Source organism: Coregonus lavaretus (genome assembly GCF_964263955.1).
Source record: "Coregonus lavaretus genome assembly, chromosome: 32".
Lineage (NCBI taxonomy): Eukaryota > Metazoa > Chordata > Actinopteri > Salmoniformes > Salmonidae > Coregonus > Coregonus lavaretus.
This window is the reverse complement of record NC_140019.1, coordinates 28,398,053-28,418,023: the sequence shown is the minus strand read 5'-3', so window position 1 is coordinate 28,418,023 and position 19,971 is coordinate 28,398,053. Positions and strand designations below refer to the sequence as shown.

General features: G+C 44.4%; 1 protein-coding gene across 2 annotated transcripts in view; it reads left to right on the top strand.

The window, feature by feature from the left end:
• The window catches only part of atp8a1 (ATPase phospholipid transporting 8A1), a 182,245-nt gene that overhangs the window by 49,736 nt on the left and 112,538 nt on the right, over positions 1–19,971 (top strand). For both annotated transcript variants that reach the window (XM_084150005.1, XM_084150006.1), the window contains exons 3-5: positions 4,197–4,296; positions 11,525–11,623; positions 19,766–19,811. In XM_084150005.1, coding sequence (XP_084006131.1) covers positions 4,197–4,296; positions 11,525–11,623; positions 19,766–19,811 — 245 coding nt within the window. The remainder of the gene's footprint in view (positions 1–4,196; positions 4,297–11,524; positions 11,624–19,765; positions 19,812–19,971) is intronic.

Sequence of the window (19,971 nt, the reverse complement as noted above, 5' to 3'; positions counted from 1 at the left end):
AAACGTTGCTGATTGATGTCCTGCTGTGTTGTTTATGCAGTTTTTTTTATAATAGGGTAGCTAAATGTGCTTTCATTCTACTAAATGTCTTGTTAAGTTGCAATTTATAACAAACTTTAAAGTACTTTTTCAGGAAAGAGTGGTTTGCGCGCAGGCAGCAGGCATGCTAGTTCTGACAGTTCTGGTTGCATAGTGATGGAAGTTATTCCCGCTTCAGAAGCGGTATTACTGTACGTTCATGTCTCCAGAGAAGGTTTCGTGTCTGCGTTTTTAAAAAGCCGTAGTGTAACCTACCCTAACAGACAAACGTGTTGTAACCGACACGCTTTCAAGGGTTACATACCATTTATATCTGGAAAGGGTAATCGATACAGGCGATACCGGTAGCCTACTGTAATTTCATATTAGGAGACAAAAACAACCCCACTCACTCAGCAACGAAGAGTAGCCTACCCCGTGCTCGCAAGACTGGCCCGAAGATACCTCTGTATCCCGGCGACATCGGTCCCATTTATATAATATGCCATTTAGCAGACACTTTTATCCAAAGCGACTTACAGTCATGTGTGCATAAATTTTACGTATGGGTGGTCCCGGGGATCGAACCCACAACCCTGGCGTTACAAGCTCCATGCTCTACCAATTGAGCTACAGAGGACCATAGCCTAAACTAGGATATTATACACGCAACAGACTGAACATACACTTGTGTCATTAGCTAAGAGAAAGAGCAGGCAGGCCAGTGAGAGGGAGAGAGAGGAGGGGGCGGGGCCTATGTCTTGGTAATCTGCATCTCGCAAATTCACCAAAGTAGCCTAAAGTTCACCTCTTCCTCTCTGGTTTTATTTCATTTAAACTTTCCCCAGGCCTTTATAGCCATATAGTCTAGTTAGGCTATAACACAGAAATTAATGTTTTGCAATAACTGTACTGTGATTTGAAAACTTTTTCCGGTTAAGGATTTTTCTTAACGTTAAGTATCCGAACTTCGTTTTAATGTTTTAATGTTCACACCCCTACTTACTATGGTCTGGTTTATTTTATTTTAAATTTAACCTTTTGAGATGGGAAGTTTAACATGTGCTCTTTATGACAGAATGTACAATTTTGGTGAAATCAAACAAGTTTCTTTTCACCAAGTTACACCACTTAAAAGGCACCTAATTGGTAGAACAACCCAACACCACCACCACCACCACTGACAACTCCATCACACAGACTCCTATCAGATTACTGGCGGTACTGCTCTCACGCTGAGCAACGTCTATCATGTCTGTCCTGTCTGTGTGTCTGTCCTGTCTGTGTGTCTGTCCTGTCATCTGTGTGTCACTCCTGTCGTCTGTGTGTCTGTCCTGTCTGTGTGTGTCTTTCTCTCTCTGTGTGTGGGCGTGTGTGTCCGTTCCGGGGGCATGGTCTACATCACAGCGGATATCCCCCCCCCCCAGTGCTTTGGCTGGCTGGCCCTTAATGCGGCTGTTAATCAGCCTCTGTCTGGTCTGGGCCGGAGGTGCTCTGCCAGGCACCCCTCTGCCATAGCTCACGTCTGCCAGGGGAGCTCCCCCTAGTTATGCTTTATGGTCATTTAGTCCACTGGTCTGCCATTCATCACTCACACAGTACATGTTCAACCAGAGCTCAGAGCTCTGTCACCCCCCTCCACTCAGGAGAAGCAGCTTCCAGGAATGGTGGATTGCTGGAGGTGGGCGGATGTGAAATTGATCAACTCCAGGCTGGATGGGGAATCTGGAGACATATATTTTGTATCCTCTAAATACACCTCCGCTGTCTTCAACCAGGATCTCAGCGATCACTGCCTCATTGCCTGCGTCCGTAATGGGTCCGCAGTCAAACAACCACCCCTCATCACTGTCAAACGCTCCCTAAAACACTTCAGCGAGCAGGCCTTTCTAATTGACCTGGCCTGGGTATCCTGGATGGATATTGACCTAATTCTGTCAGTAGAGGATGCCTGGTTGTTCTTTAAAAGTGCTTTCCTCTCCATCTTAAATAAGCATTCCCCATTCAAAAAAATCAGAACTAAGAACCGATATAGTGCAGTACAGTTGAAATATATATGGCAAATAGAAATCCTATATGGATGGTATTAAAAGATAGATGGGAGGTGTTGGATGGAATTGAAGGATGGGACTAATAACAACTAACAACAAACAATAACAAGATAACAAATAATGTAGGCACGCTGTGTCCTTAATAGGTGTATGGGTTGTAGGTTGGGAGCTTTTGTGAAGGAGCACAGTTAGAAAGATATGGCATATAGAAGCAAACCAGATGGACATCATGAAAATGATCGGAGAGGTTGAGAGTAGAAAAATGTAATTATTGTAAAATTGAGTGTCCATAAAATGTAGATTATGGGCTGGAAGTAGATGCCTAGGCGTTGTTGTTTACTACAAGTGGGGAAAGGGTGGTGGGGTTGGAAAGTAGTATATATATATATATATATATATATATATTATTATTATTATTATTATTATTATTATTATTATTATTATTATTATTATTATTATTATTATTATTATTATTATTATTATTATTATTATTATTATTATTATTATTATTATTTAAGTGTGTGTGTGTGTGTGTGTGTATAAAACATGGGGGATTGGAAGTGATGCAGACAATTACATTGATGGAAGTTACAATCTATCTGAAATATTAAGCTGATCTACCCCCCGAAAAGAAAAAAAAGAACCGATATAGCCCCTGGTTCATCCCAGACTTGACAAAAACATCCTGTGGCGTACTGCATTAGCATCGAACAGCCCCCGCGATATTCAACTTTTCAGGGAAGTCAGGAACCAATATACACAATCAGTTAGGAAAGCAAAGGCTAGCTTTTTCAAACAGAAATTTGCATCTTGTAGCACTAACTCCAAAAATATTTGGGACACTGTAAAGTCCATGGAGAATAAGAGCACCTCCTCCCAGCTGCCCACTGCACTGAGGCTAGGAAACACTGTCACCACCGATAAATCTACGATAATCGAGAATTTCAACAAGCATTTTGCTACGGTTGGCCATGCTTTCCACCTGGCTACCCCGGCCACCAGCTCTGCACCCTCCTCTGCTAAATAGCCTTGGTTTCTCAAATGACTGCCTCGCCTGGTTCACCAACTACTTCTCAGATAGAGTTCAATGTGTCAAATCGGAGGGCCTGTTGTCTGGACCTCTGGCCGTCTCTATGGGGGTGCTACAGGGTTAAATTCTCGGACCGACTCTATTGTGTGTATATCAATGATGTCGCTCTTGCTGCTGGTGACTCTTAGATCCACCTCTATGCAGACGACACCATTTTGTATACATCTGGCCCTTCATTGGACACTGTGTTAACAAACCTCCAAACAAGCTTCAATGCCATGCAACACTCCTTCCGTAGCCTACGATTGCTCTTAAAAGTCCGCCTGACTAGAATCGCTACTCTCAGCGGGTCTGACTTAGAATATGTGGACAACTACAAATACCTAGGTGTCTGGTTAGACCGTAAACTCACCTTCCAGACTCACATTAAGCATCTCCAATCCAAAGTTAAATCTAGAATCGGCTTCTTATTTCGCAACAAAGCCTCCTTCACTCATGCTGCCAAACATGCCCTCGTAAAACTGACTATCCTACCAATCCTCGACTTCGGTGATGTCATTTACAAAATAGCCTCCAACACTCTTCTCAGCAAATTGGATGTAGTCTATCACAGTGCCATCCGTTTTGTCACCAAAGCCCCATATACTACCCACCATTGTGACCTGTATGCTCTCGTTGGCTGGCCCTCACTACATATTCGTTCACCAAACCCACTGGCTCCAGGTCATCTATAAATCACTGCTAGGCAAATTCCCGCCTTATCTTACCTCATTGGTCACCATAGCAACACCCACCCGTAGTATGCGCTCCAGCAGGTACCTGGTTAAATAAAGGTGAAATAAAAAAATACAAAATACTGGTATAAGATGATGTCTGTTAGTGAAAAGCAACTGATTCATGGAACTGAACTGTTTTCTCTTTCGCTCTGCCTTTCTGTATTCTCTGTCTCTCTCTCTCGTTCTCTCTCTCTCTCTTTCTCGCGCTCTCTCTCTCGCTCTCGCTCTCTCTCTCTCTCTCTCTCTCTCTCTCTCTCTCGCGCTCTCTCTCTCTCTCTCCCCCTCTCAATCTCCCTACATTTCCTTCTCTCTGCCCTGCAGCACTGCAAAGTATAATGTCCTCACCTTCCTGCCTCGGTTCCTCTACTCTCAGTTCAGAAGGGCTGCCAACTCCTTCTTCCTCTTCATCGCTCTCCTGCAGGTAAGATAGAGATGATTTATATTGGTTGCTAGAGCTTTGACATCTGTAGCAAAGGTCACATTAATATTCACACACACACTGAATACACACGCACGCGCTCACTCACTGAATACCCCCGCATGCATGCACAAACTGAATACACACATTACTGAATAATACATGTAGGAGCATGACTGTCCCTGTCTAAAGGAAATGAGTGTTGACTTCCTCTACCTCAACACACATCATTCCACACATCACATGCTTTAGAAATGCATAGGCTGCCATGGAGAGGCACCACAACTATATTTCAGTGGTTTACCAGACATGAGTTGTAGCAGAGGACAAACAAAGATTCCTAACACAGACCAGCACTCACATGGATATCGTGTAAATCTTCTTATGTGGATGGTGGAGCTGGGATTTGTAAGGTTAGATCAGGGTCGTGTTCATTAGGCACCAAATGTATAAAAATGGACCGAAGCAGGGAGGGACTACCTGCACTTGACCAATAACAAATGCTTATTTTAGTTTTCTGTTGCAAAACGAATCAAAACGTTGTCCTTTGCGTGCCCCAATGAACATGACTCTGCCGTATTAACTTATTTTCTCCATAATGTGGCGGAATAGACCAGAGAAAATCCACAATCTACTAAAAGTTCAGAGTGATTACGCTTATCCTCGCAGAACCTCAGTGTGAATCAAAAAAAAAAAAACTCTCTCCTAGGAGTTCAAAGCTCCACGGAGCCGATTAGGACAATGGATTCAGGGCAGGCCTTAAAATATTCTGAGGTTTCTCACCCTGGATTCTGCTGACTAACACAGCGTAAATGAGAGCATTTGATGCTAAATGAACATATGATGCAAAATGCATCATACGTGGATGATTTCTGTACTTTGAAAGTTACATATGTGACTCGTTTCAGGAAACTAGGCATATGTCGCACGTCACTGCTTCACAGGAGAGGCATTTGAACGTAAACAAATGTTTATCAAAATGCTTTTTTTGGCAGAAATGCCTTCTGGAACATGTGAACTTTCATGTGCCTTAATAACAAACTTGTGTTCCATCCGTAAATACAATTTAAATTGTTAAATTATGAGCCTCGTTGGTTTAGCCACGGAAAAAGACAGGAACCTTCCCGCTAGCCATGATTGACTGAGATAATGGATGGGCTGGACATGCCGGGAGATGAGTTGGGATTGGTCTGCCATGTAGCACACTTCTGCTATATAACGTGAGCTACTCAGTATGTGTTGATAGTCCTTTCTACCGCGCCGTTTTTGAAATATATAACGTTAGCCATCGATAACTACAAAAGTTTTGTTACTTTACTCAACAACATTGATGCCCTGAATTTAGCAGGCGCTACCAACCGATCTGTTTTAAAAAGTGATTTGCTACTTTCTGCACACGCCACGGTCAGTGTGAACCGGAGTGACTTGACACGACCCTGGCCAAACGAGGTAGCGACAATCAAAACGGAGTTAAATGGTTCCAGTCTGCCGTGAAGCGTTCACCCATGTATACGGGTAAGAGTCTAGCTACATTTTCAGATATTATAAGTTTCACATTTTGTCAAAGTCGTTTTCATTGCAAGTTAAAGCGTACTGTTAGCTAGCTTGCTGGCTCGCTAGCAAACATTATGTGTATGATCTGTGTAGTAATATTATTCAAATCAAAAATCCATTTGCATTCTTAGTTATAGCCTAATGTTAGCTAGCTAACATTGAACCTGGTTGGTTAGCTTTAGCTACCTGCAGATTCATACTACAGCTATGACAATGTTTGTATTGGTTGGTAGTAGTATGAGTTGGAATTATTCCGGTTCATTGTTTAGCTATCTAGCTAGCTAGCTACATGTCTAAACAAAATACAAAAGACGACATATCTAAACAAAACACTTCGCCAGATGATTACATGACCCATCAAGTTAGCCAGGTGTGTCTGGGGGTGATTACAGCCATCTATCATATTTCATGAACATGTGTGCATGTCTAGACAATAGTGACCCATCCACTTAGCTAGATGTGGCTGGGGGTTGGTTATAGCATTTCCTTCACATTACCTATCAATTTAAACAAGTGTGTCAGGTAAGCGTCATCTAATAATTATAAAATGTTTTTATCTGGACACTTTCTGTTTTTGATATTGCTACTATGCAAGTAACCATTTAACTGTACTGTTTATACCTTCTGTATCCTGTGCATATGACAAATAAACTTTTTATTTCATTTGATATAGTGTGTGTTTACCAGAGACGGTAATGTGAAGAACAACATGACCTGCACCAAAGTCAGATTAGGATATAGGCCAAAGACTAGATAAAGTGTATTTTTACCTGGAGTTTTTCCTTATTGTAGGCTACTACTTCTACCACTTTTAGTCTTGATATCTTTGATTGTTTACTAAACTGATCACTCGGTTTAGCAAATGGCCTCATGTGAATCCTTAAAGAGATGGGTGAGGCTTAAGAGGGTGTGAACGATGCTGAATGGGTGTAGACAAAGAAGAGCTCTCCAGTAGGTGTACGAAAACATTCAAGGGACATTTTCTCAAAAGTGGGGTTACAAGTTTATCAACTTTCAAAGCAGAATTACTTTCCCGTTGTTCTTCAACTGCAGTGTGTGATATTCCATGAGGCGGCGCACAATTGGCCCAGTGTTAGGGGAGGGTTTGGCCGGCCGGGATGTCCTTGTCCCATCGCGCTCTAGTGACTTCTTGTGGCGGGCCGGGCGCATGCACGCTGACTTTGGTCGCCAGTTGTATGGTGTTTCCTCCGACACATTGGTGCGGCTGGCTTCCGGGTTAAGCGAGCAGTGTGTCAAGAAGCAGTGCGGCTTGGCAGTCGTGTTTCAGAGGATGCATGGCTCTCGACCTTCGCCTCTCCCGAGTCCGTACGGGAGTTGCAGCGATGGGACAAGACTGTAACTAGCAATTGAATGTCACAAAATTGGGGAGAAAAAGGGGTTAAAAAATAAAGGAAGATATCAAATCAAATCAAATCAAATTGTATTGGTCACATGCGCCGAATACAACAGGTGCAGACATCACAGTGAAATGCTTACTTACAGCCCTTAACCAACAGTGCATTTATTTTTAACAAAAAAGTAAAAATAAAACAACAACAAAAAAAGTGTTGAGAAAAAAAAGAGCAGAAGTAAAATAAAATAACAGTAGGGAGGCTATATATACAGGGGGGTACCGTTGCAGAGTCAATGTGCGGGGGCACCGGCTAGTTGAGGTAATATGTACATGTGGGTAGAGTTAAAGTGACTATGCATAAATAATTAACAGAGTAGCAGCAGCGTAAAAAAGGATGGGGTGGGGGGGCAGTGCAAATAGTCCGGGTAGCCATGATTAGCTGTTCAGGAGTCTTATGGCTTGGGGGTAGAAGCTGTTGAGAAGTCTTTTGGACCTAGACTTGGCACTCCGGTACCGCTTGCCATGCGGTAGCAGAGAGAACAGTCTATGACTAGGGTGGCTGGAGTCTTTTACAAATTTGAGGGCCTTCCTCTGACACCGCCTGGTATAGAGGTCCTGGATGGCAGGAAGCTTGGCCCCAGTAATGTACTGGGCCGTACGCACTACCCTCTGTAGTGCCTTGCGGTCGGAGGCCAAGCAGTTGCCATACCAGGCGGTGATGCAACCAGTCAGGATGCTCTCGATGGTGCAGCTGTATAATTTTTTGAGGATCTGAGGACCCATGCCAAATCTTTTCAGTCTCCTGAGGGGGAATAGGCTTTGTCGTGCCCTCTTCACGACTGTCTTGGTGTGTTTGGACCATGATAGTTCGTTGGTGATGTGGACACCAAGGAACTTGAAGCTCTCAACCTGTTCCACTACAGCCCCGTCGATGAGAATGGGGGCGTGCTCAGTCCTCTTTTTTTTCCTGTAGTCCACAATCATCTCCTTTGTCTTGGTCACGTTGAGGGAGAGGTTGTTGTCCTGGCACCACACGGCCAGGTCTCTGACCTCCTCCCTATAGGCTGTCTCATCGTTGTCGGTGATCAGGCCTACCACTGTTGTGTCGTCGGCAAACTTAATGATGGTGTTGGAGTCGTGCCTGGCCATGCAGTCATGGATGAACAGAGAGTACAGGAGGGGACTGAGCACGCACCCCTGAGGGGCCCCCGTGTTGAGGATCAGTGTGGCAGATGTGTCGTTACCTACCCTTACCACCTGGGGGCGGCCCGTCAGGAAGTCCAGGATCCAGTTGCAGAGGGAGGTGTTTAGTCCCAGGATCCTTAGCTTAGTGATGAGCTTAGAGGGCACTATGGTGTTGAATGCTGAGCTGTAGTCAATGAATAGCATTCTCACGTAGGTGTTCCTCTTGTCCAGGTGGGAAAGGGCAGTGTGGAGTGCAATAGAGATCGCATCATCTGTGGATCTGTTGGGGCGGTATGCAAATTGGAGTGGGTCTAGGGTTTCTGGGATAATGCTGTTGATAATGCTATTGATGTGAGCCATGACCAGCCTTTCAAAGCACTTCATGGCTACAGACCTGACAGAGCTTGAGAGGATCTGCAGAGATGAATGGGAGAAACTCTCTAAATACAGGTGTGCCAAGCTTGTAGCGTCATACCCAAGAAGACACAAGGCTGTATTCTCTGCCAAAGGTGCTTCAACAAAGTACTGAATAAAGGGTCTGAATACTTATGTAAATGTGATATTTCCATTTTTATTTTTAATACACTTGCAAACACAATTTCAAATTTTTCTACATAAGACCGAATCAAGGCGGTCAGTCACATATCTTGAAAACTTGCTAACAAGCAAAACAATTTGGGACTATATCAACAATGAACTAGTGAAACAAATACCAACATAGTTTGGGGGTGGAATTGTCCTTTAATAGTAGCTACTAAAGTTAAAACTTTCTTAGATGCAAATTAATGATCTTATTCATTATACTGCATGACTGTATCCTGCAGTCTTTGTAAAAGTGTACAATGGGCGCCCTGGAGAGACTCATACAATGAATCTCCTATTCTCCTTCTATGTAATGAATCTTTACCATCATACCTTCCATCTCTACCTAGCAAGAGCCAGTGACACTGTGTGTGCTTACAGTATGTCAGCGAGCCCCGCCCTTACATGTCCCAGAACACTGTCTGCATCCCAAAGGACACCCTATTCCCTATTTGGTGCAATAGTTTTAAGCAGGACCCATAGTGCTCTGGTCAAAAGTTGTGCACTATATAGGGAAGAGGGTGTCATTTGGGATGCGTACAGTGCCGTCGGAAAGTATTCAGACCCCTTGCCTTTTCCAAATGTTGTTACGTTACAGCCTTATTCTAAAATGGATTAAATAAAACAAATTACTGACTAATCTACACACAATACACCATAATGAGAGTGAAAACTGGTTTTTATAAATTTTTGCAAAAAAATACCTTATTTACATAAGTATTCAGACCCTTTGCTATGAGACTCGTAATTGAGCTCAGGTGCATCCTGTTTCCATTGATCATCCTTGATGTTTCTACAGCTTCATTGGAGTCCACCTGTGGTAAATTCAATTGATTGGACATGATTTGGAAAGGCACACACTGTCTATATAAGGTCCCACAGCTGACATTGCATGTCAGAGCAAAAACCAAGCCATGAGGTCGAAGGAATTGTCCGTAGAGCCCCGAGACAGGATTGTGTTGAGGCACAGATCTGGAGAAGGGTAACAAAACATTTCTGCAGCATTGAAGGTCCCCAAGAACACAGTGGCCTCCATCATTCTTAAATGGAAGAAGTTTGGAACCACCAAGACTCTTCCTAGAGCTAGCCACCCGGCCAAACTGAGAAATCGGGGAAGAAGGGCCTTGGTCAGGGAGGTGACCAAGAACCTGATGGTCGCTCTGACAGAGCTCTAGAGTTCCTCTGTGGAGATGGGAGAACCTTCCAGAAGGACAACCATCTCTGCAGCACTCCACCAATCAGGCCTTTTTAAGGTAAAGTGGCCAGACGGAAACCACTCTTCAGTAAAAGACACATGACATCCCACTTGGAGTTTGCCAAAAGGCACCTAAAGACTCTGACCATGAGATACAAGATTCTCTGGTCTGATGAAACCAAGATTGAACTCTTTGGCCTGAATGCCAAGCGTCACATCTGGAGGAAACATGGCACCATGCTTCACCATGGTGAAGCATGGTGCTGGCAGTATCATGCTGTGGGGATGTTTTTCAGCGGCAGGGACTGGGAGACTAGTCAGGATCGAGGGAAAGATGAACGGAGCAAAGTACAGAGAGATCCTTGATGAAAACCTGCTCCAGAGCACTCAGGACCTCAGACTGGGGCGAAGGTTCACCTGCCAACAAGACAACGACCCTAAGCACACAGCCAAGACAACGCAGTAGTGGTTTCGGGACAAGTCTCAATATCCTTGAGTGGCCCAGCCAGAGCCCGGACTTGAACCTGATCTAACATCTCTGGAGAGACCTGAAAATAGCTGTGCAGCGACGCTCCCCATCCAACCGGACAGAGCTTGAGAGGATCTGCAGAGATGAATGGGAGAAACTCTCTAAATACAGGTGTGCCAAGCTTGTAGCGTCATACCCAAGAAGACACAAGGCTGTATTCGCTGCCAAAGGTGCTTCAACAAAGTACTGAGTAAAGGGTCTGAATACTTATGTAAATGTGATATTTCCATTTTTATTTTTAATACACTTGCAAAAATGTCTAAAAAAACAGTTTTTGCTATGTCATTATGGGGTATTTTGCGTAGTTTGTTAAGGGAAAAAACTATTTAATCAATTTTAAAATAAGACTGTAAAGTAACAATGTGGAAAAAGTCAAGGGGTCTGAATACTTTCCGAATGCACTGTACTGTCTGAGTAACAGATGCACCCCCAGTGTCCCCTGGCCTGTATCCCTCTAATGGCCCCCTAGTGGGTCGCTTCTGCTGCTCTCTGCTTGACAAACAGCCCCCTGCCAAGCTCAGGGACAACCTTCTGACACTAAGGGTGTCAACTGGAGCTTCATCAAGTGTGCAAGTGTGCAGAGTGAGCACCATGATGCTCTCGGGGGAGAAAAATGACTTCCAAGAGTGCTGGCTTGGCAAATACTGACCGAACAGGTGGTACACTGTAGCTAGAAACTCATGGGATAGCTAGATCTTTTTCTTTGAATATCAGCCTATGGGCCCTGGTCAGAAATAGTGCATTATAAAGGGAATAGGATGCCATTTTGGACGCATCCTATGTGATTCAGGGATGTTTAATTTTTAACTGGGACGTGTGCTTTTCCTTTCAGCAAATTCCGGATGTGTCGCCCACGGGTCGCTGGACAACTCTAGTGCCACTCCTCTTCATCCTGGTGGTGGCTGCAGTCAAGGAGTTCATCGAGGATCTGGTGAGGAAACTCTACCAACACTGAACTCTAGGGAACACTACTAACACTGAACTCTAGGGAACACTACTAACACTGAAAACTACTAACACTGAACTCTAGGGAACACTACTAACACTGAACTCTAGGGGAACACTACTAACACTGAACTCTAGGGAACACTACTAACACTGAACTCTAGGGAACACTACTAACACTGAACTCTAGGGGAATACTACCAACACTGAACTCTAGGGGAATACTACTAACACTGAACTCTAGGGGAATACTACGAACACTGAACTCTAGGGGAACACTACTAACACTGAACTCTAGGGGAACACTACTAACACTGAACTCTAGGGGAATACTACTAACACTGAACTCTAGGGGAATACTACGAACACTGAACTCTAGGGGAACACTACTAACACTGAACTCTAGGGGAACACTACTAACACTGAACTCTAGGGGAATACTACTAACAATGAACTCTAGGGGAATACTACTAACACTGAACTCTAGGGGAATACTACTAACACTGAACTCTAGGGAAAACTACTAACACTGAACTCTAGGGGAATACTACTAACACTGAACTCTAGGGGAACACTACCAACACTGAACAGTATGAAAACGTATGCACTCACTAACTGTAAGTCGCTCTGGATAAGAGTATCTGCTAAAATGTAAAATGTAAATGTAACTCTAGGGGAACACTACCAACACTGAACACTACCATTACTGAACACTAGGGGAACACTAACAACGCTGAACACTAGGGGAACACTACCAACTCTGAAAACTAAGGGAACACTACCCACACTGAACACTAGGGAAGGCTACCCACACTGAACACTAGGGAACACTACCAACACTGAACTCTGGGGAACACTACTAACACTGAACTCTAGGGAACACTACCAACACTGAACTCTAGGGGAATACTACCAACACTGAACTCTAGGGGAATACTACTAACACTGAACTCTAGGGGAATACTACTAACACTGAACTCTAGGGGAATACTACTAACACTGAACTCTAGGGGGAATACTACTAACACTGAACTCTAGGGGAATACTACTAACACTGAACTCTAGGGGAATACTACTAACACTGAACTCTAGGGGGAATACTACTAACACTGAACTCTAGGGGAATACTACTAACACTGAACTCTAGGGGAATACTACTAACACTGAACTCTAGGGGAATACTACTAACACTGAACTCTAGGGGAATACTACTAACACTGAACTCTAGGGGAATACTACTAACACTGAACTCTAGGGAACACTACTAACACTGAACTCTAGGGAACACTACTAACACTGAACACTACTAACACTGAACTCTAGGGGAACACTACCAACACTGAACACTGGGGAACACTACTAACACTGAACACTGGGGAACACTACCAACACTGAACTGTAGGGGAATACTACTATACAGTATGAAAATGTATGCACTCACTAACTGTAAGTCGCTCTGGATAAGAGCGTCTGCTAAATGACTAAAATGTAAATGTAGGGTAACAATACCAACACTGAACACTAGGGGAACAATACCAACACTGAACAATAGGGAAACACTACCAACACTGAACTCTAGGGTAACACTACCAACACTGAACAGTATGAAAATGTATGCACTCACTAACTGTAAGTCGCTCTGGATAAGAGTGTCTGCTAAAATGTAAATGTAACTCTAGGGGAACACTACCAACACTGAACACTACCATTACTGAACACTAACAACGCTGAACACTAGGGGAACACTACCAACACTGAACACTAGGGGAATACTACCAACACTGAACTCTAGGGAACACTACCAACACTGAACACTAGGGAACACTACCAACACTGAACACTAGGGAACACTACCAACACTGAACACTGGGGAACACTACCAACACTGAACACAAGGGGAACACTACCAACACTGAACACTAGGGGAACACTTAACTCAAACTGCCCCTTTGATACCTTAATCTGACATTAACAACACCTGTTTGTTTTCAGGGCCTTTAAAGATGCGTTAATGGTTTTGTATAATTTCAGCCAGTAGTTTTGAAATTAGCGCTCACGAACCAAAACGGGTCCCTGAAAATTGTGCATAGTCATCCAATTCGTATGATATGTTACGAATTCTAGTTCGTACAATATGTTACGAATTTCTAAGTGCTTAAAATCCTGTTCAATCTCTTTGTCTTCTGTCCTCAATGGGACCTAAATTAGGCTAAGGCTGAATAAAACATTGATAAAACATAATCATTAGCCTACATTTTTTTTAATTTTATTTTTTAAACATTTTAGTCATTTAGCAGACGTTATTATCCAGAGCGACTTACAGTTAGTGAGTGCATACCGTATAGCCTAAAGGACGTAATGAATTCTCAAGGAAGAATCTGTTGAATTGAAGAGTTTGTGTGAGACTGGCACACTTCTAGACTTTGTGATCGATAGAGGTCCTATTTTTTACTTTCAGTATCAGGCAAGATGTTTGCCTGCCTTGATTTAAATAACCAAACTCTGACTCAATACGGTAGCCACTGTAAATAGATGAGAGGGAATAGATGTTCTGTTGCACGGTCTGGTTGGTATCGTTGGATTCAGGCCACTTGTCCTTGTGAGTGTTCTGTATGGGATTCCTGGAGCAGAGCGTAGACCGTGATTGTGACGGGAACACAGCAGGACACACAGACAGGACCGGTCATAGCTGGGCACTTCACTGGGCTACTCATTCCATCAATTAGTTTATATAAGTTCATGCACAAAAACAGTTAGGTGTCCATTTGCTGAAATTCATGTTGTTTAATAGATGTTTGACAAACGTTGACTAGTATTTAGGCCTATCTTTATATTTAGAAGTTTTTTGCTTCAGTTTCAAATACCAAGCTTCAGAATTGATTTTTTTTTTTTTTACATTTCCCAAGACCCATTGCCAATAGTGAATTGAGTTCAGTACTGTACCAAGCCAGAGGATGCTGCACTGTTTAACTGTGCCCCTGCAATGCGATCCTCTCTCCCTAGCCCAGCTCCCAGTGGACTGTAATAGTTCTCCTATAACGTTAGCAACGTTGTATTTATAGCTGGCATCTAGCGGTGAAGTGGCCAGCGCAGCAATTTCCACCCTGGCCTCTCGCGAAAAACATTGGAGTGGCAAGGTGATGACTTCGTCTTTTATTAGGTTGAAGGTCATCCGCACCACGCCCACCCCCCTGTCCCCGTCCCATCGGCCCCCGATGATGAAACGGCCGGATCAACGATTGACCCGCCTGCTTCATAAAACATTAATCATTGATCCATCAATCACATCTCAGTATCCCCACACCCCACTCTCCCGTAGAAGACCCCGATAGATGACATGTTCTGCAAAGTTATGTATAGCTTTGTGCTGAACTAATCACTATATGAAATGAATAGGCCTACATTGTTTAGTCAACACAAGTGTGTGTATTTTAAGAGCCCTGTATACGCTGTACTTTTTGTTATTTCATGTGTGAGCACATATATGATAAGTGTGTGTTCTTACTGACACCCCGGGGTGGACAGAGCGTTCCATAGAACCAGCAACCTAAACTGACACCCCGGGGTGGACAGAGCGTTCCATAGAACCAGCAACCTAAACTGACACCCCGGGGTGGACAGAGCGTTCCATAGAACCAGCAACCTAAACTGACACCCCGGGGTGGACAGAGTGTTCCATAGAACCAGCAACCTAAACTGACACCCCGGGGTGGACAGAGCGTTCCATAGAACCAGCAACCTAAACTGACACCCCGGGGTGGACAGAGTGTTCCATAGAACCAGCAACCTAAACTGACACCCCGGGGTGGACAGAGCGTTCCATAGAACCAGCAACCTAAACTGACACCCCGGGGTGGACAGAGCGTTCCATAGAACCAGCAACCTAAACTGACACCCCGGGGTGGACAGAGCGTTCCATAGAACCAGCAACCTAAACTGACACCCCGGGGTGGACAGAGCGTTCCATAGAACCAGCAACCTAAACTGACACCCCGGGGTGGACAGAGCGTTCCATAGAACCAGCAACCTAAACTGACACCCCGGGGTGGACAGAGCGTTCCATAGAACCAGCAACCTAAACTGACACCCCGGGGTGGACAGAGCGTTCCATAGAACCAGCAACCTAAACTGACACCCCGGGGTGGACAGAGCGTTCCATAGAACCAGCAACCTAAACTGACACCCCGGGGTGGACAGAGCGTTCCATAGAACCAGCAACCTAAACTGACACCCCGGGGTGGACAGAGCGTTCCATAGAACCAGCAACCTAAACTGACACCCCGGGGTGGACAGAGCGTTCCATAGAACCAGCAACCTAACGTATGTGTGCCAAATGGCAGCCTGTTATTACCTACATAGTAGGGCTGAGAATTGTCAGGCACCTCACGATACGATATCACAATACTTAGGCGCCGAGACGATATGTATTGCCATTCTCACGATTCTATATGTATTGCGATTCGATGTTCCAAACACATTGCTCACCATATGTCTGCTGCAGAGGGACGAGAGAGCCATGAGAAAACAACAAGTTTTGATCAGTCATGGAAATAAAAGTGCTGAAAACAAATTGGGTCCCTATTTAAAAAGAAGCTGGAGAACAAGCTATGTTGATGCATGTACAGCCAACTAGCGCAAAAATAATATTGCGATATTGCCAGAACGATACAATATATCATCAAAAATAATATTCTGATATCCCACTGTATGGATTTTCCCCCCATCACATAGTGCACAAATTTACAAATGGCTCTAGTCAAAACTAGTGCACTATATAGGGAAAGGGTAGCCCTCTACAGTCCATTTTAAAGTCATATTGTTTGACATGTTAAATACTGTGCAACCAAGATGCGTGGTGTCCTCAATATTAGTAAAATTACCAGCTGGATAAATTAGCCGACAGCTCATGCATGCGGGATGATGAATGGGCTTTGTAAAGATCTTTAACTTTCCCTGCTGGGTAACGTTACTGTAGTGGTGTAGTGCTGCAGCCGGGTAACGTTACTGTAGTGGTGTAGTGCTGCAGCCGGGTAACGTTACTGTAGTGGTGTAGTGCTGCAGCAGGGTAACGTAACTGTAGTGGTGTAGTGCTGCAGCCGGGTAACGTTACTGTAGTGGTGTAGTGCTGCAGCCGGGTAACGTTACTGTAGTGGTGTAGTGCTGCAGCCGGGTAACGTTACTGTAGTGGTGTAGTGCTGCAGCAGGGTAACGTAACTGTAGTGGTGTAGTGCTGCAGCCGGGTAACGTTACTGTAGTGCTGCAGCCGGGTAACATTACTCTAGTGGTGTAGTGCTGCAGCCGGGTAACATTACTGTAGTGGTGTAGTGCTGCAGCCGGGTAACGTTACTGTAGCGCTGCAGCCGGGTAACGTTACTGTAGTGGTGTAGTGCTGCAGCCGGGTAACGTTACTGTAGTGGTGTAGTGCTGCAGCCGGGTAACGTTACTGTAGTGGTGTAGTGCTGCAGCCGGGTAACGTTACTGTAGTGGTGTAGTGCTGCAGCAGGGTAACGTAACTGTAGTGGTGTAGTGCTGCAGCCGGGTAACGTTACTGTAGTGCTGCAGCCGGGTAACATTACTCTAGTGGTGTAGTGCTGCAGCCGGGTAACATTACTGTAGTGGTGTAGTGCTGCAGCCGGGTAACGTTACTGTAGCGCTGCAGCCGGGTAACGTTACTGTAGTGGTGTAGTGCTGCAGCCGGGTAACATTACTGTAGTGGTGTAGTGCTGCAGCCGGGTAACGTTACTGTAGTGGTGTAGTGCTGCAGCCGGGTAACGTTACTGTAGTGGTGTAGTGCTGCAGCCGGGTAACGTTACTGTAGTGGTGTAGTGCTGCAGCCGGGTAACGTTACTGTAGTGGTGTAGTGCTGCAGCCGGGTAACGTTACTGTAGTGGTGTAGTGCTGCAGCCGGGTAACGTTACTGTAGTGGTGTAGTGCTGCAGCCGGGTAACGTTACTGTAGAGGTGTAGTGCTGCAGCCGGGTAACGTTACTGTAGTGGTGTAGTGCTGCAGCCGGGTAATGTTACTGTAGTGGTGTAGTGCTGCAGCCGGGTAACGTTACTGTAGTGGTGTAGTGCTGCAGCCGGGTAATGTTACTGTAGTGGTGTAGTGCTGCAGCCGGGTAACGTTACTGTAGTGCTGCAACCGGTGGGTGGGTGAGTGCCAGTGCTCCGCCACGTGACATACAGCCAAATGAATTAGCCACTCCAGCACGTTGCAGGGATATTTAATCAGATTTAATTATATTGGATTTCGGAGTGAATGAGAAAAAGCGGGAGGGAGGGAGGGGGACCGAGAGGGGGAGGGGGAGACATTGCAGAGTCCATCTCTAAGGCAACCTGTAATGATTTGCAATTCCTAAAGGGACTCAGGCTGCTCAATATAGACTGCTGGGCGAGTATTGTGCTTGGTTGCGTTTGGAGCACATCAAAACCTCACAGCGGTATAGTTTCCTACTCACAAAGGCATTTGAGACTATAAACGTTCCTTTTCTTCAAGCCTGAAGATCGTTTGCTCTCTGAGAGACTGATACTGGTAGGCTACGCCTCAGATATTTGAAGGGTATTTAAGTTGCTGAAGGAGTTCCTCAATGTTCTCAGCAGCATTCTTAGCTTGGCTACTTAGTTCTAAGTAAAAAAAAAAAAGAATAATGCACTTTTGGCAGCGATTACTGCCTAGAGTCTTCTTGGGTATGACGCTACAAGCTTGGCACACCTGTATTTGGGGAGTTTCTCCCATTCGTCTCTGCAGATCATCTCAAGCTCTGTCAGGTTGGATGGAGAGAGTCGCTGCACAGCTATTTTCAAGTCTCTACAGAAATGTTGATCGGGTTCAAGTCCGGGCTCTGGCTGGGCAACTCAAGGACAGTGAGTCCCGAAGCCACTACTGCATTGTCTTGGCTGTGTACTCAGGGTTGTTGTCCTGTTGGAAGGTGAACCTTCGCCTCAGTCTGAGGTCCTGAGCGCTCTGGAGCAGGTTTTCATCAAGGATATCTCTGTACTTAGCTCCGTTATTCCTTCCCTCTCTCTGGTTTTTGCTCTGACATGCAACGTCAACTGTGGGACCTTATATAGACAGGTGTACCTTTCCAAATAATGTCCAATCAATTGAATTGACCACAGGTGGACTCCAATAAAGTTGTAGAAACATCTCAAGGATGATCAATGCAAACAGGATGCACCTGAGCTCAATTTCGAGTCTCATAGCAAATGGTCAGAATACTTATGTAAAAATGTCTAAAAACCTGTTTTCACGTTGTCATGATGGGGTATTGTGTGTAGATTGATGTGAAAAAATAAATAATGAAATCCATTTTAGAATAAGGCTGTAACGTAACAAAATGTTGAAAAAGTGAAGGGGTCTGAGTACTTTCCGAATGCACTGTAATTACATGGCTAGATGGGCAGATAGATAAATACAATTCTAGCCAAACATGCAAATATTCATCCATCAGACCTTTACTACGACTTAATCAAGAAGCAGGCTGTGGGGTGTTTAGCCTACATCATGAATCATGATCTGTGTCTGCAGGCTCCTACAGAACTGGACTAACCACCTGCTCTGATTCTCTGCACCTTAGCGCGTGCACACTCACACTCACACTGCTTCTACCAGACTCTTGTTATGATTGCTAAATGCTGCACAATTTAAACACTTGCCCCCCAATACCCCCTTCCCCATAACACATGTAGTTATTGGACTATAAATTGTGCCTTCCTGTATTATACTTATGCTAAAATGTTTATTCTATTTGCCTGAGCCATTTGCTTTATGTCCGTATTCTTATATTTTATTATTTCTTATTGTTGTTACATCGTTGAGAAGGAACCTGCAAGTAAGCATTTAGTTGGAAGGTGTATACAATGTATATCCCGTACGTACGACTAATAAAACTGTAAACTTTATGGTGCATCAGTCTCCCCCTCTAGGTTGTTTCCGTATTGGGGTAAGATCATAGGAATCCATTGTAATCAGCCAGAACAGATTGTTTCAGTCCCAAATGGCACCCTATTCCCCATTTAGTCCACCACTTCTTCAATGCAGTCATCATTCCCTTGACTGTATTACTAGTGTATTGTCCCAATGGCTGAACTTTGTCTTGACTGAACTGGTTTCTTTTGTCTGTTTGCAGAAACGTCACAACGCTGACAGTGTCGTCAACAAGAAGGAATGTCAAGGTACAGCCCGTTTCTGTTTCTGTTTCTTTATTGTTGCAATCCTAGATTGATTGATGTTTATTGTCCTTGAAGTGGTAATTATTTTCATAGCTCACTGAGAAGGTCACAAGTTACACATACAGTACTAGTCAAAAGTTTGGACACCTACTCATTCAAGGGT